This window comes from Furipterus horrens, unplaced genomic scaffold (genome assembly GCF_987537825.1).
Source record: "Furipterus horrens unplaced genomic scaffold, mFurHor1.1.pri manual_scaffold_4, whole genome shotgun sequence".
In the NCBI taxonomy this organism is placed as follows: Eukaryota; Metazoa; Chordata; class Mammalia; order Chiroptera; family Furipteridae; genus Furipterus; species Furipterus horrens.
Window position 1 is genome coordinate 5,143,840 of NW_028327174.1, and position 16,662 is coordinate 5,160,501.

Below are 16,662 nucleotides of genomic sequence, written 5' to 3' on the forward strand. Positions count from 1 at the left end.
AGAAGCCTGCATGCTTTGGGCGTCGCCCTCGGAGAGCCCGCCCTGCCCAGCCACCCCAGCGCACACTCACTGAATGAACTGCAGCCCCTTCTCGATGTCGGCCTTCCGTCTCTGCCTCTCCATCAGTCTCTAGGGGAGAGAACAGTCCATCAGTCAGTCAGCCGGAGCCAGGGGCCGTCTGCCCCACATACACACCGTGTACTCGCCCTTGCTCATCCCATTTCACGGGCACAGAAGGGAGTCACTGAGGACAGTGGCCCGTCTCAGGGTCTCCAAAGACGGCCTGAACCAGGTCACGCAGCTCCTGCCCTTCACGCCCATGTCCCACTGGACTCAGTTTGTATGGTGTCCTTGATGGCCAAGGGACTGCACGGAGGCCACCTGCCCTTTTCCACACATGGCTTGGGCTGCAGTACTGCACAGGACTCCCTCAAGTTCAAGGGGGAAAATGCTGTTTAACCATCAAACTCAGTCTGGGGAGAAGAGACATAGAAAGGCAACATACTGCCAATGATCATGGGTACAATGTAGCACCATGCACTGGACCAGGCGCTGGGAGGAGCTGAAGCTCAGGGGGCCCTCGACATGAGCTGGCATAGAGCTGAGGCAGGGTTTGACCCCAGGCCTCCCCCCTTTTATGCCCCCCATAGTCCCTCCACTCAGCTCTATGCAAACCATCTTCATAAATAATGGTAAGGGAAGGAGATGAACGAATACCAGCTCATCCTACTCAAGACCTTTTATAGATAAGAATATACTGAATGAGCAAATGAGGAAAACTGACACGGAGACGTTAATTATCAGGTAAGGATGATGTGAGCAGTTGCTGAGCGGTAACCAGGTGCGGGCCAGTGACTCATGATCCCTTTACACGGAATACCGTCCTTAACCCTCACCTCCCGCATAGCCCTGTGAGATAGGAGCTGCTATCACCCCCATTCTGCAGAGGGGGAAACAGAGGCAGAGACTTGCCCAAGGCCACACAGCTGGTACACAGAGGAGTCGGGATTCAAACCCTGGCAGCCTGGCTCCCGAGCCCCCACACGTCTCCATCGCCCATACATCGTCCATTAAGCAATGAGACCCAGCACCAGGACCACTCAGCCTGCCGTCAGGCTCAAAGCAATCAAAACAACCCCCCCCCACACACACCTGAACCCCCTCGGGGGGTGGGGGGGTGGGAATTGCATAGCCTCTCCTCCCTCCTTGGTCACATTTTGTCACTTCCCACTCCACGCTCCAACACACAGCAACCCCGCTCCCGCCCCACCACCCGTGCTCACCAAGGGACCTCCTCGTCGCTGACTCCAGTAGAGGGACGGTTTTTCACGTCCCTTTTCTGGCACTCCCGGCTGCGTCTGCCAGGTCCTGCCTCTCTGATTGCTGGTCCCTGCTCCGACTGTTAGGGGCTCCTCTTCCTCCACCCAGGTCTTAGGACCAGTGCACCCAAGCTTCCGGTTAAGGGGCAGTACTCCTGCTCTCCTCCACGTGCACGGTCTCCCCAGATGAACCCTTGCATTTCATGATCTCATGAGTCACAATGATGATTAACAGATCTGTTCCTCCCACCAGGCTCGCCCCCTCCCCAATATTTCAGATGCATATCTCTAGGCATACCTTCCGGGCAGTGCTACCTGGATGTCCAACACCCAGGCTGTTTATGACTTCCATGCCTTTCCCAACCCTAGACCTTCTACCTAGAATGCCCCCCCCCAAGACACATACAGCTAGCCAACTCCTTTAAGACTCAGCTCAGATGCCTCTGTGTCCAGGAAGTCCTCCCTGGTGCCCACCCCAGCTGTGCTGGGTGCTCTTCCAACTCAATATACATTCCAAACTTAACTCGGCAGCTTCTCCCTAGCCATGCCCCTCCCCCATTAATCCCCACTCTAGTTGACTGCTGTCCTGTTCAGTCAGTCTCCAACTCTTTCCACCTTCACCTCTGAAACTTTTCTCCCCTCCGCAGCTCCTCCCACCTTCTCCACAACCACGGCTCTCTCTCAGGCCCCCATCATCTCTTGCCAACAGCCCCCAGTGAGCCCCGTCCAATCTGCTGCCATTTGGTGGACAAGGGCATCTGTCAACACATGTATCAGTGTCACTCTCCTGCTCAAAACTCTTCCAGGTGTGCACACACGCGCCGATGAACGCAGCTTTCTTAAAACAGTGAAAACCGAATGCACTCTGTAGTCTAGTCATGTACCAAGGCCAACTGGATTTGATAAGCTACACCAACTATATATTATCTCCAGGGGAAGCCGGGTGAAGGGAACTCTGCTATTTTTACAACTTCCCGTGAATAAAAAGTTAAACAAACAAAACCTTCCATAACTCCCACTAGCAAGAGGACAAATCCCAAGCTGCTCATGGCGGACACAGAGCCCCGTGAGACAGGACACCCCTCCAGCCTCGCGGCCTGGCCATCGGCTTCCCAGCCAAGCTGCCCACTGAGTCTGGAACACCTTTCATACCCCCGCTTCCTCCCCGCCGCGGCCAGTGCCCAGGGCTTCAGTAAAGCTCAGCTCCGGTGGCTCCTCTCCCAGGACGCCTGCCTTCCCCGAGCCCCAGCCTAGCACCGCGACCACCACATTTCTCCCGGCTCGCTGCAGGCATGTGCTCTGTTCCCACCTCTTCCTAAACTACGAGCCCCCTGGAGGCAGAAGCTGTGTCTGCTTTGTCTCTGGGAGCCCAGAGAAACAGGACTCAGGAACCTGTTCTGAGCAAGTGTGGCTAGGATTCAGGAATCCTAGAATTCAGTGTAGAAGCTGATTGCAGTCCTCATTTATTAAGTACATACTTAAGTACCATCTCCTACCAGATATTGTTCTAGGAGCTTTAAATAGAATACTTAATTCTCACAGCACCCCAGGAGAAAGTACTATTATCATCCCCATTTTACAGGTAAGAAAACTAAGGCCCAAAGAGTTAGTACCTGCCAGTCAGTAAGTGACAGAGCTGGGATTTGAACCCTGGCAGTTGGACTCTGGAGGCCACCCAGGCACCTCCCAACCCAACGGTGCTCCTCCCATCCCCACAAGATGCCTCCAGTCTCACCCCACATGCTGTCACCTGACACTCACCTGTCCCAGGTTTCTTGGAAGAGCAACAGTCAGTGCAGACTGCAGACCTGCCACAAGCACAGACGCTACCTGAGGTTACGTCATCTGCAAAGATCCCTGGCACGTCTCCTGACTCACCAGCCCTCAATGGCTTACTCAGAGACCAGGGAAGGTTTAATTTCACCATCTCTGACCTCACCAGTCAGCACTCTAGACCTGCATTGACTCCTTCCCCACAGGCCTTATGGGCCCTGCCTGACCACCTGAAGACTGCTCCAAGGAGGTGAGGGAGGGTCTCGGCTCATTTCTGATCACCCACTGGGTGTCAAGCACCTTCTATGGCAGGGGTTTGGAACCTGGAGCCCACAGAGAGAATTCAGGAGTCCAAGAACTTGGATGGGAAAGCAATGGCAAGTTTTTTCACTAACCCCTACCTGATATTTAGCATCCCTTCAATTATGGATGTAGACCATACACCGCAGTAGTGTCAGGGCTAGAAATCACTGCTTTCCCTTCTGCATCTCAGCTACTGCAGACACAACAAAATATTGCTCACGCTCATCGCAACGTCGAAATTATGGTAGTTGTGCCACTCACTGCTAGGTCTTATTTTTCAGTGCATCAATCAGAAAAGAAAAGAAAGAAAAGCACAGCAACAGAGCCATAGAATTGGTTTCCTCTGGAATCCTGTGTATTTTATATTCAACGCGTTTAAAAACAGCATTCTGAGAGGGCTTGCCCAGGCCTCCTGAGGGGTCTGCAGTGCAAGGATTTAGAAGCTCTGTTTTAAAGAATCACGTTTTTACCCCTACAATAACCTCAGAAGTAGGTGCTATTATCCCCACTTGCCACAGAAAAGCAAGGCTTGAAAAAATAAAGTCTTAAAAAAAAAAAAAGAGGTCTGGCACTCGTGACTTGCCCAAGGCCACGTGGCTGCTGGGGGTGGGGCGCGCGGGGGTGGGGGGAGGGGGATGAAGGTGCCTGCACTGCCCCCAGCTCCACCAGGGCCTGCACTGTTTACTTTAACCGGCCAGCTCCACAGAAACCAAAGTTCGGGAAACCGCCCCCAGGCCTCCCCAACTGCCCCACCAGACACCAAACTAAGAGTCAGCAAGAGCACAACCCTTCTCCTGGCCGCAGTGCTCTGGCTACAAAGAGCTTTAAATTTCATAATCTTGTTCTAGGCTCCGAACCACCTGGGGGCCACGCTGCCCAGGAAGGGCCGGAACCCACATCTCTCTGTCTCCAGGGCCCAGGCTCCTGCTCCATCACCACCTGCCAGCTGTGAAATATTTATAAACAAGAACTCCCCCCCGCCTTTTTTTTAACAGAAAAGTAACAGAAGCTCATTGTACGACCCTTGGGAATTATGGACAAGTATAACCAACAAATCAGAAAACACCCAGAGTGCCCGCCTAACACTGTGAAGCGTTTCTTTCTTTTGAGCGACTGAGAAGTCACTGCTCCTGCTCGTCGGAGCTCAGAAATCCTTATGGTTGTACCACCCGGGCATCAAGAGTTTCCTGGGCGACCCTGCCTGCCTCGCTGCCTGAGGCGCACCGCCGGACCTGGGTTCCAGTCCCAGCACTGTCCCACACTAGCTTTCAGGGCACCTGTCCGAGCCTGTTTTTGCCATTGGTTACATGGAGCTAAGGATATGCACCTTGCAAGACAAGTCACAGATTTACATAGAGTGCCCCCCCGCCCCACGGAGGAGGCCATAAATCGGTGTTTCTGTTGAGCTGGAAGCTGTTAGACAGTCCCTGGCAACTTACAAAATTGGCCTAAAAGTACTTTTTAATCAATCCACACCGATTTCTTTGCAGTTTCTGTAGCCACTCTTTTTTGGCGAGGGCTGTCCTGGCACACCCTGCTACCAGTATTCATTTATTCACCAAATATCCACAGAACACCTTCATGGGCCAGGGGCTCTGCCAGACGCACGGCGGATGAGGTTAATGAAGTCCCTGGCCTCGTGGAATCTGTGTTCCAGGCGTGGGAAGACGAAGAAACAGGTCAGTGTTAAATGCCCAAGACACGTAAAGGTCTGGGTAACAGTTAAAAGGAAACTAAAATAGGAAACATGGCAGCAGAGCGATGGGGGTGGGCTGGGAGCTTAGGGAAGATTCTTCCGAGGAGGTGGCATTTAAGAGGCAAAAGGAGGAGCCAGCAGTGGGGACGTGGGAGGAGGGTAAGAGTGCACCTGGGACCTCTCCCAGCAAGGCAATGGCCCTGAGGTGGCAATGCGCTTAGAACGTTCAAGGAAAAGACAGAAGGCCAACGCGATGGTGCTGGCGTGGAGGCAAACCAAGCAGGAGGCGAGGTGTGAGCGGCAGGCCGAGGCTGGCCCAGAGCGACAGGCAGGACAGGCTGGAGAGACGGTGCCGCGTCCTGCGCATGCCAGGAAGTCGCTGGAAGGTGTTCAGCAGAGGAGGGACAGGGTCGCATTTAAATCTTGAAAAGATCCCTTTGGCTCCTGCATTGAGGATGAGTGGCAAGAGGGGAAGCTGGAAAATTAGCTGGGAGGCTACTTGATCCAGCCTGGATAAAGAGGGCCGTAGGGACGATCCAGGAATGCCCTGGAGGTTATTAAATGCTCATGGCAACCACAACCATGCCCTACAGGGACACCGGGTGGTCTTCATAGCTTTCAAAGTTCCTTCGTTTGAGACTCGCAGCAAACCCGAGTCAGATGGGACTGGACCAGCAAGCCATTTCACAGACGAGGAGACAGAGGCCAAAATGGATGAGAGGCTCGTGCCCCCAAACCACGCAGCTCGCATGTGCTGGATCTGGGCATGCAACTCAGGCCTTGGAACTCACTGCCCTGTGACCCTCTGCCTGCAGAGGGACAGGGCATGGCACGGAACGCGGTGGGGAGTAAGGGCAGGTGAGCTCCTGAAAACCTCAGAAAGGGGATGACCTTCACCTCCCCTGCAGCCCTCGCAGGAAGTGCCCAATGGCTGCTCACTGGCTGACCCTGTGGCCTTTGGTCTCAGGGCATCTAACACGCTGTTCCCTTTCTGAGTCACAGTGCGGACAGGGTAGGAAGAGCCAGAGAGTGGGTGACCCTTAAGTTTTCTTCTTCTGAGATAGAGGGACACTGCTGACCCTGAAGGTTTGTCAAGAGGATTCATGGGAGACCGTGGGCAAAAGTGCGACACAGATGTTAAGATAATTAGGATTTCCAGACAGATAAGAACAGAGCTCCGTGGAGACCAAAATAACACAAGGGAGTCGGTACTGCAGGGCGGCTAAGATGTCGCACTTGGGAGCCCTCACCACCTGGCTCCCTCTGACCCCCTGCTCCATCATGGCATGTGATCTTGGAGCCTCAGTCTCCTCGTCTGCAAAATGGGGCTGCTAATACCCATTCCTGCCTCAGCAAGTCGTTAAGAAGATTCAGGAAGAGAAGACACAGACAATGCGGAGCACAGCACTGGCACACAGCAGTGTCGGGTATGTGGCGGCCGCTGTTGCTACTGCCACCATCACCATCAGCCAGTGTCCCAGCCTCTGGCGCGGGGCTCAGGAGCTGCTGCTGACCGCATGTCAGCTGCAGATGAGGTCTCAATCGGAAATGCTGCTGCCCCTTCCTCTGGGCCTCCGCAGCCTGAGGGAAAAACAGCTCGAACAGGACTCTCGCCACGCAGCAGACCAACCAGGGAAATACGTAAGGTGGGAGGCAGCCCTGTAGCTGGTGATGACAGAGAAAAGAGAACCAGCCCGCTCCTGCGGGCCATTAAATGTGATGAAGAGTTGGCCTCTGCAGAGGCTCCTGGGAGCTGACACGGAGCTGTCACTTCAGCCCAGGCCGAGGCTCCAGTTCCCGGCGGTAGACCAACTCCCTCAGGGTACACCTGCGCCCCCTGCCATCTAAAGCCCGCCACCCCGGCCCCATGAGGCCCCTCTGCTCTCTCCCAGCCGCACCTAGGCCCACATGGGGCTCACTCAAGAGCCAGACTCCCTGGGTTTGTTCTCTAGCTTTGCCTCTTACACACAGCACTCACCTCCTTGTGCCACAGTTTCTTCATCTGAAAACTGGGGATAATTACAGTGCCTGCCTATAGGGCTGTTATAAAGATCAAATACGCTAACCTAGGAAAAAGCACTCGCATAGGGCCTGACGACTAGGCAACGGCTGGATCGGTGTTTTGAAATTATTAAGAATTTACAGCCCTGGCTCATGCGGCTCAGCGGATTGAGCACCACTCCATGGACTGAATGGCTGATGGTTCGATTCCCAGTCAGGGGACATGCTTGGGTTGTGGGGGGGCACACGAGAGGCAACCACACATGGATGTTTCTCTCCCCCTCTTTCTCCATCCCTTCCCATCTCTCTAAAAATAAATAAATAAAACCGGGGGAGGGGGGAGAATTTTCAAACCCCTCTAGCACTCTCATCCGAGTCTCCTGCCCCGACCCCCAGACACTGGGCTTCTCCCACAGGTTCGAGTCAAACATCACCAAATCTCAGGGCTCATTTTCAGAAAGGAAAACGTAGGCCCAGAGAACCCAAGGGTGCCCCGTGGCAGAGCCAGGCTTGCACCGGAACTCACACGTGCCGCGTACACCGTGGCTGCACCAGATGGCCTGCCTGCTCCTTCTTTACATGGCCCTGCCTCTGTGGTCCCGTGCATCTCCTCAGAAAGCCCTTTCCATGGCCTTTCTCACGCCGTCTTTCAAATATTCAAATGGCACTTCTTCCAGGAAGAACTTTCAACCCCAGACAAAATAAACCTCCCTCCCTCCCAGTGGGGCATAATTCACTTTGGCAGCACAATGGCCGAACGTGTCCTCCAGGCACGTCCACGGGGGCCTGGGGCACAGGGGCCGAATCAGACCCAGTGGCTGTCCTTGAGCAGCTCAGGTTAATCATCCATATCTTTCTCCTGTCCAGGCTACAAGCTCCTCCAAGGTGTCCAGCCAGGCGCTCAGCAGGTGCTAAGGCACTGAACTTAGATCTCCATGCTCAGGGCCCAGCCCTCCTTCCACTGCCATTCTGCCTTCTCCAGTCTCCCTCCTAGAAGTCTCTGAGAGGACCTTTACCGGGCCAGCCCCGGCTGGCCCTGGGACATGGGGTTATTTCAGTAAAGCTCCTGGCCATGGAAAGCCTTCTGACCTTTCAGCTTAAGCCCCCACCCCTGCTGTCTTTGCCAGTTCAGACCATCCTGGTCTCTGTTAATGTCTACATATCTAAGATGGAGGTGATCCAATTAGATGGTGTCACCAATGGCAGGTGACACCAATTCCAATGTAGCGCACTCAACAGTCACACAGAGGTCTCTGGGTTCAAATCCAGCTGGGTGACCTTGGGCCAGCCACATAAATCCTGTGTTTCTCAGTTTCTTCAACTGTGAAATGAAGATTAATAACGCCCACCCCTCATGGAGCCACTGTAAGCGTTCCAATGCACATCAACCTCCCAGCGCAGAGGCGACTGTGGCAAGGCCAGGAATTAATTCCTCTTTTTCACCGGGCCAAGCCTTCCCATTCTTTTTTATTTTTTTTAATTTTCTATGATTTTTAAAAAATATTTATTTACTTTTAGAGAGAGGGGAAGAGAGAGCAAGATGGAGAGAAACATTAATGTGTGGTTGCCTCTCATGTGTCCCTAACTGGGGACCTGGCTCGCAACCCAGGAATGTGCCCTGAATGAGAATTGAACCTGCGACCCTTTGGTTCACAGGCCTGAACTCAATCCACTGAGCTACACCAGCCAGGGCACCTTCCCATTCTTTCGTGCTCAAGCTCCACTCCCTGGAGGAAGCCTCCCCTAACTTTTCCAGGTTACCCCAAGAGCTTTCTCTTCTCTCCACTCCCACTGCACTGACCCCAGTATCGAACATTTCCTTGTTCTCTCCTTGATTCACTAGACTTAACGTTCTCTTTCCAGGAAGACTCAAAGGGACAAACTCAGCCCCAAGCCTGCCCCAGAGCACCTCCCCAGGCTCACAAGAGGGACCTGGAAAGTAACTTGCCAAGGCAGCCCAAGACTCTGGGAAAGGGTGAAGGAAGATCTGAAGTCACAAAGCCAGGCAGGAGTCCTACCTCCACTATGTGACTTTTCAGCAAGACGTTCTATTCTGTTCTTGGAGCCTCAGGTTTTTCATCTGGAAAATGAGGATTGAAAAATGCCTACCTGACATGGTTGCTGTGGAGGGCGGATGAGCCAACACATGTGGAAGCTCTTTTGTTATAAACTAAAAAGTGCTATTTAAGGGAATATTATTTTGAGACTCTCGCATCCAAACCTACTGGTGCCTCAACTTTCCTGTATCTGTGCCTCAGGAGACTAGCTCATCCCACAGAGCTCCTCAGCCGCCAAAACCCACATTCTTAACTGTGCATCGGAAACAAAAAGCCAGCAGCACAGAATTCACAGCATCCGTGGAACACAAACGCCATCCCAGCTCAGGGACCACAAAATCTCTCTCCTGTCCGCGGATCTCCTCCGGCCTGGACACGGTTCCTCCCTCCCAGCTTCAGGCACCCTGCACCTCAAACCTGCTCCCGCTATGCTTGGGCCCAGGATCATTTCCACGGGCGGCAAGAATGGAGGAAGACCGCACTGGGTTACAGCTGTGTGTGCTGAGTGTGGAGGGGGAGGCTTGGTGGTAAAATGGAAGATGCTGCTGGGATTTTGCTCAATGCACTGTAATTATCGCATTCTTGTGAAAATTCTAGATCTGCATTCTGCTATTTTCATAAGACTGGATGGATTACAGGCGCTGGAGAAATTGGTAAGTGGTTGGGGTTCATAGTCTGGTAGCTGGTAAGCAAAGTGCCAGTGAGCAACCCCAGAGGAATGAAACCCCTGACAAAGCTGCAGGGGGAACCCCCGTCCCCCACTCAGGACCCAGCCTCCTACTCCAGCTCCGGGCCTGGGCCCAAACCCCACTCTTGCTGCCTGATGCCATGTTGTCACCACAGCCATCAGGCTCTGCCAGTGAATCGTTCCTACATGATTCCCTCCTTGGGACAGCTGCTTTGTCTTCGTGAAGGACCCCCAAACAGGCGCCTTATAAACACCAAGCCAGGCAGATTTTACGGGGAAATGGGTAAAAGGAGGGAGCAGGCCCGAAGGGGTCTCCGTGGCCTTCTGAGGAAGGGAGTGGGGTTCGAGGCTGCGGTCGGCAGCTTCCGGGGGCCTAGCTCGCCGGGGCGTCCCCCCAATTTCTGGAGCAGACTCCGCAGTTCCCACGCCACGCGCTCCCCACCCGGGGACGGGCCCCCCTCAGGCCTTCAGAGCCCAGAGACCGATCCCGCGACCGGAAATGCCCCCAGCCCAGACCGCGCCCCCTTTTCTGCCCCCCCTTCCGCCGGGCGAGGCTGCAGGCCCCGGATCCCCGGGCTCGCGTGGCCACCGCAGCCGGCAAGGGCGGCCTGTCGGGGGCCGCGGCCCCTCGCGCTCGCTGAGGTCCCTCCAGCTCCCGGCGCTGCGGGGTCAAGGCTCACACAAAAAGCAGGGCCGCCATCACGGGGGGCGGCAAAGCGTACGCGCACCCCAAAGCTCGGATCGCGGAGGAGAGGGCACCCCCGCCCAATCGGCAGCTGCAGCGGCGGCCGCATCGCCCGAACGCACAATAACTTTGAAACTTTAGGGCCGGGCACGGGGACCGAGGGGTGGTATCCCCCAAAAGAGGAGATGGGAATGGGGGGGACAGGGCTTTCGTTCCGCCAAATGCACTTTCCAAGGGGCCCCGCGCCGCTCCGGCCTGGCCCGGGCGCCCCCTCCCGCTCCGGCCCGCGCGGCCCCGGCCCCGCGCCCTCCTGCCGGCCGCCCGGGCGCGGTCGGGCCCCGGCCTCTGCCCCGCCGGGCGCGGACTGCGCGATGCACTCACCTCGGCCGGGCTGCGCTCCCCGCGGGCCTGCGCCGAGCCCGATAAATGATATGCTATGACTAGAGGTATGATTACGTTATTATTATTAGTAATAATAAGAGTAAATGCTATTTAATTACGGGCGGCCGCATCCTGCTCCCGGCGCCGCCGCCCCGGCAGCTCCGTCCATGTGGCCCCGGAGCGCGGCACTTTCATTTCCAGCCGCTCGGCCGGCCGCTCCCGGCAGCACCCGCCGGAGGCCGCGTCCGGTTCCCCGCGGCGCTTCCTCCTCGGGTCCTAGCGCGGCTCCCCTGCTTGGAGCCGGTGGGCGGCGCGGGGCGCACCTGGGGGCCCGGGGGGCGGAGGAGTCCCGCTGCCCCGCGGAAAGCTCATGCCTGGAATTCACCTTGACTTTCTCTAAGTGTCCTTCCCTTTCAGGGATTTTTCTTTCGGCAATTCTGCATTTTTGGGCGGATGCCGGTCCGACTCGGCGCCTCCGCCCTTCCCCGAGTGCGTAAGAAAAACCCCAAACAAACCCGGGTTTCCAGGAGTTTTCATTGAAGGCTCCCCGAAACCCTAGTTGCGTTGTGTTCTTTTCAGGGATGAGAACCGGAGGCTCAGAGAGGCATCAGGACCTCAGTCGGCTGGTGTTTTGTGTATGAGACCTTTCCCAGAAGGATTTGATGCTGCTCAGAAGACCCATAATGTAAGAGAAGGTTACCGAAGGAGGGAGACCAGCTGTAAGCGTCCAGGCAGGGCCCCGGAGCTGGCCAGGGCTGCGCTGGATTTGAACCCAGAGCCTCAGGTTACAGATAGTGTCATCCCAGCTTGGCACTCCCGGCACCACTGATTCCTCAAATTTCCCCCTCTTCATTTTACACACACACATATGTGTGTATATGTACATATATATTACATGTATTTTTAAAATTTATCGAGGATCCAGCTGCGAGCCGGGCTGGCTTTATCTTTATAAATGTTATCTCTTCCACAAACATACATGCCAGACACAAAGGTGGGAACTGGAGATACCCTGTTGAGACAAAGGAGAAACACGCTGTGGTATAAGCTCGGGGGGGCGGGGGGAGGAGAAACTGTTGCTGTTGCTTATTTAATTCTCACCAAACTGAAGACACAGAGGGCCAGATGTCCAGCTGAATCCCTTTGAATGATGAGTCCTCATTTAAATAAGGATCCGTATTATTCCGCTGGCCCTGAGATGGTGGAATAGCTACCCGTTCACCCGCTGGTTCATTGGCGGCAAGATGCAGTCATCCAACTGGGCTCAGCATCTTCATCCACCAAACGGGAGTGTCATAGAAATGGTGCCCAATCTGACAAGGCGTCCAGGGGTGTTTCACTGTACAGCGCACAGCGGGAATGGGAACTTACACTCACCCCTCCCCTACATGAACCAGGCACTGTGCTACGTGCTTTACAGGGATAATTTCACTGTAATCGTCAAAACAAACTTTATGTTGAGTAGGTGTCCTTACCCTTATTTTACAAATGAGGAAGCCAGTGCTGTGAGGTTGCTCAGGCTCACACAGCCAGCAAGTGGCAGAGCTGGGACTCCAACAAACCGTGGTCTTTCTAATGCCGCCTTGGTGACATCTCCACCATACCACGCAGCCTCCCTGATCCACCAGGCTTGGCCTGTGCCACCTTTAACCCATGATCTTGGGTCTACTGCAGGTGACTCAGGGGTCCATCTCCCATTAAACATTAGAATCCCCAAGGTTCTGCTTGTCAGAAATACTGAATCAGAATCTCTGGGGTAAGGGGGAGGGATCAGTGGTTTTCATTTTAAACAAGCCCTACCCCACAGTGAGTCTGAGGGCCACTGGACCTTGCTTTTCGTTTGTGGACATAAACAATTCATCCTCTTCGTGCCAGAGGCCACTTTTTTGTTTACTAATCTTGGAGCAGCAAGGAGAAACAGCACTCAGCGCAGATGTATTTTTCCCCATTTCAGGACTCACTTAAAGCACACAGGGGAAAGTGTAGGAGGCTGTGCAAAACACACAGGCTCAGGAGTGAGAACTGCCACCTTGGACAAGTCTCCCACGCCTCTTGCACACCCCCAACCAGGGACCTGGCCCGCAACCCAGGCATGTGCCCTGACTGGGAATTGAACCAGTGATCCTTTGGTTCACAGGCCGGTGCTCAATACACCAAGCCACAACCAGCCAGGGCACATTTTTGTTAAAACAAAACAGGTAATTTTTAACTTTTTTCTTCTTTTTTAAAAAAGATTTACTTATTTATTTTTAGAGAAACTGGAAGGGAGGAAGAAAGAGAGAGAGAGAGAGAAAAAACAAATGTGCAAGAGATACATCTACCAGTTGCCTCTCACAGGCCCTCAGCGAGGAACCTAGTCCACAACCCAGGCATGTGCCCAGAACGGGAATTGAACCAGGACCCTTTGGTTTGCAGGCTGGCACACAATCCACTGAGCCACGCCAACCAGGGCTTTAAATTTCTTCTATATGCTTTTTTGCATTTATACTAATTTTTTTAAATTACCATCACTTTTATTTGAAAAAAAAAATTGCCATTTTGGAACATGATACTTATTAAAATAGAAAATAATCTACCCAAAGCATCTGGTACTAGGAAACCCTTCACAAATGTTAGTGGTGAATTTAGTTTCCTCTGCAGACACCATCCTTTTCTTTCTCATTTATCACTGGATTCTCAGGAGCTGGAAGAGTGCCTGGTACAGAGTAGATGCTTGATAACTATTTATAGAGTTATGAATTATTTTAATTGTGGTTGTTCATTGAGGTTAAAAAAAGACAATGTTCTGATGGAGAGCCCTAGCTTGAACATGGTTTGAGTTGTCCTTTACAAATGATGTAGGGACCCCTCTCCCACCAGGAGGTGACCCCTGGGCACAAGGGGGCAGGCTCCCCCCAGCAGGCCAGGCCCACACGCCTCTCTCCAGGGGCCCAAGGGCAGCCCTCATTTGGCTCTTAGGAATTTCTCTCCACATTCCTCACAGTCTGGCATACTTAAGGCATTTGTTTTTGATATGACTAAATGACAAATCTGCAGCCTTGGTACCTCTTTAGAAAACCAGTGTAAATATTATTTATACCACTTACAATTGGCAATTAAGTTTGTTTTCAGGCATCAGAATGGAATTGAAAATACTCCGTTCAAGTAAACCAAACTAATCAGAGGCAGCCTGCTTTCCTTTTCAAAACATTAAAAAACAAGACAAAACAAAATGCGCTGCACAACAGAGCGAGGTCTGGAACATTGCCTCTCCCTTTATTCCTGCTTTACACTCACTAAGTGACGTCTGTGTGTGTGTGTGTGTGTTGGGGGGGGGGGGGGTTGAAAAGAAGCCTAGAGATCTAGCTTCTGCTATGTCTTTTCTAAATTTCTGTGTAATTTGGGCAGATTATTTGACCTCCTTGGGCTCCAGTTCTTCATCTGTTGAGAAGGGGAAGTGGGGGGCCTGAGAAGGCTTTATCTGTCTGTCTGAGGCTATGATTCCACTTCTAGGGCCAGGCAAACAGACCAGCTCTCACGCTCTCACGTGATAAAAGAGAACGCTGGAGAAAGGGAAGGAGAGAGAAGACGACAAATGGGTTGCTTGGAAACACTGAGGCTTCTGGCCTCGCCTCGGTGACTGAGCACCCTTGGGTGAGCCTCCTTCCCTTCCTGCTAGACCCCAGGCTCCACGGTAAAGGGCTTTGAGATAGAATCTAGGTTTAGGAGCAACAAACAGAATCTGGATTGCTAAGGGCTACGTTTGTGATCTTTAACTTAGAATGTGGACACTTTCAAGTAGAAAATTTCCTCTCGAGTTCTCCACAAGCCCCCATGAGTTTCTCCAAAGAATTCCCTTCCAGTTCTTCCTTTCTTCTCTTTCTTTTTTTGATTTATTTCTTTTAGCAGGAGAGGAGAGAAACATCATTTTATTTATTTTTAGAGAGAGGGAAAGGGAGGGAGAAAGAGAGGGAGAGAAACATTGATATGTGAGGGATACATCAAGGGTTGTCTCTCACATGTGCCCTGACCAGGAATTGAACTGGCAACTCTTTGGTTCGCAGGTCAGCACTCAATCCACTGAGCCACACCAGCCAGGGCCATTGGTTGATTCTTGTATGTGCCCTGACAGAGTAACCTTGGCTTATCAGGATGACTCTGTAATTAACTGAGCTACCCGGCCAGGGCCCCTTCCAGTTCTGAAACTCCTAATCCATCAGCTAGATCAGGGGTCTTCAACCCCTGTTAGGAGCTGGGCTGGGAGGGAAGCTCACTTGAGCTCCGCCTCCTGACTGCCCCCACCCCAAAAAACCGGTCGCGGTGCCAAAAATGTTGGAGACCCCTGAGCTAGATGAAGAAAGGGAAGATTGCATAAGATGTTCTACCACCCATCTTCTTTCTGGGAGGTCTGTGTCAGAGGGCCAGGAAAGTCTCAGGAAGTAAACTGGAAAAGAGAACCTGAGAATCACCCCAAGACACCCCCAGACTGATATGATTGATCCTAGCTGGAAGCAGCACAGGAAGTGTAGCAGGCCTAATTGGGAACCTCTCAGCCTTCTCAGATTTAAGCAAACATCCAGTGACTCTGGCTGGAACCCAGTTCAAATGAGGATAGCTGAAGCTCCTACGGCAGGCCTGGCCCCAGAGGATGCTGAGTACCTATCCCGGAGGCTCTCCGAGTTTGGGGAGGAGGCTGCTGAGAACACCATTGACTCTGGCTGTGAAAAAACCCACAGACCGACTGCTGTGGGGGCTTCCGGCTTACTGAGGGAGCCGGAGCAAAGTGACTCATCCTGGCTGGAGTGGTGTAGGAAGGGAAAGCTTCCTGACGGGGGTGGCATTTGATATGAGCCTTGTAGGCAGAGAATGAAAAAGAGGACACAAAGGTGATTCCCCACCTGGCTAGTCGTGTGAACCAGGCTGGAACTCTGGTTTTCTCATCTTCGTACTGGGAAGGGTGGTAATGATGCCTATAGGCCTCCTTAGTGGTTGTAAAGATTAAATTAGCTGCACACTCACAACTATAAACCTACTTTTGCCCCACACTGTATGTAACTCTGAATCACAGGTAGAGCAAAAGTATGTGTGTGGGCCGAGTGGGGGGAAGTAACTTTGGAAGGACAGCTGCATGTGTTGACAGTGATTATCTCTGGGGGCTAGAGTTTCTGGGGTAATGTTTAGTTTCCTCTTTACCCTGTTCTGTGTTGTTGAAGTGTTTATGATGAACAATTCCCATATTCACTTACCGTTGACATTCTGCCACATTTGCATTTTCTCTATATGTATACAGGTAACCCTCCACTTTTTGAAAGTTCTCTATGCCCCCTTTTTAAATGAAAGACATACATCTATAGAGTCAGCGCTCTGTACCTGCAGATTCTGTATCCTCAGATGCCACCAACAGGAATGGGAAATATTTGAAAAAAAAAATGTTATGTTGTCGTACTGTGTAGTTAGGCCTACAGTGGTTGCTGTACTGAACAAGTAGACTTTCTTGTTATTGTTTCCTAAACAATACAGTGTAACAACTGTATATATAGCACTTACATTGTATTATGTATCATAAATAATCCAGCGATGATTAAAGTATATGGGATTATGTGCCTAGGTTTTATGCAAATACTATACAATTTTTAATAAGATTTTATTTATTTATTTTTTAGAGAGAGAAGGGAGGGAGAAAGAGAGAGAAACATCAATGTATGGTTGCCTCTCACACGCCCCCAACTGGGGACTTGGCCTGCAACCCAGGAATAGGCCCTGACAAAAATTGACCCTGG

General features: G+C 52.6%; 1 protein-coding gene and 1 long non-coding RNA gene across 6 annotated transcripts in view; one reads left to right on the forward strand and one right to left on the reverse strand.

Annotated features, from left to right (window-relative positions):
- ZC3H7B (zinc finger CCCH-type containing 7B) overlaps positions 1–11,399 on the reverse strand; it is a 37,217-nt gene extending 25,818 nt beyond the window's left edge. For 2 of the 3 annotated variants that reach the window (XM_090272368.1, XM_090272366.1), the window contains exons 1-2: positions 10,904–11,177; positions 71–129 (exon numbers count right to left, since the gene is read on the reverse strand). In XM_090272368.1, the coding sequence (XP_090128494.1) occupies positions 71–123 (53 nt within the window). In that variant the 5' untranslated portion in view covers positions 124–129; positions 10,904–11,177. Of the gene's footprint in view, positions 1–70; positions 130–10,903; positions 11,178–11,226 lie in introns of those variants that run through there. The other variant, XM_090272367.1, reaches the window with a different exon arrangement.
- Positions 9,195–16,479, forward strand: LOC150010961 (uncharacterized). Of its 3 annotated transcripts, XR_016510410.1 has the most exons (5): positions 10,861–10,968; positions 11,321–11,392; positions 11,483–11,588; positions 14,396–14,536; positions 16,173–16,479. It is a non-coding gene; the product is annotated as an uncharacterized LOC150010961 (long non-coding RNA). The 3 variants fall into 3 exon arrangements; XR_016510411.1 differs by lacking the exons at positions 10,861–10,968; positions 11,321–11,392 and adding an exon at positions 9,195–9,802; XR_016510409.1 differs by lacking the exon at positions 11,321–11,392.
- Positions 16,480–16,662: the final 183 nt, after the last annotated feature.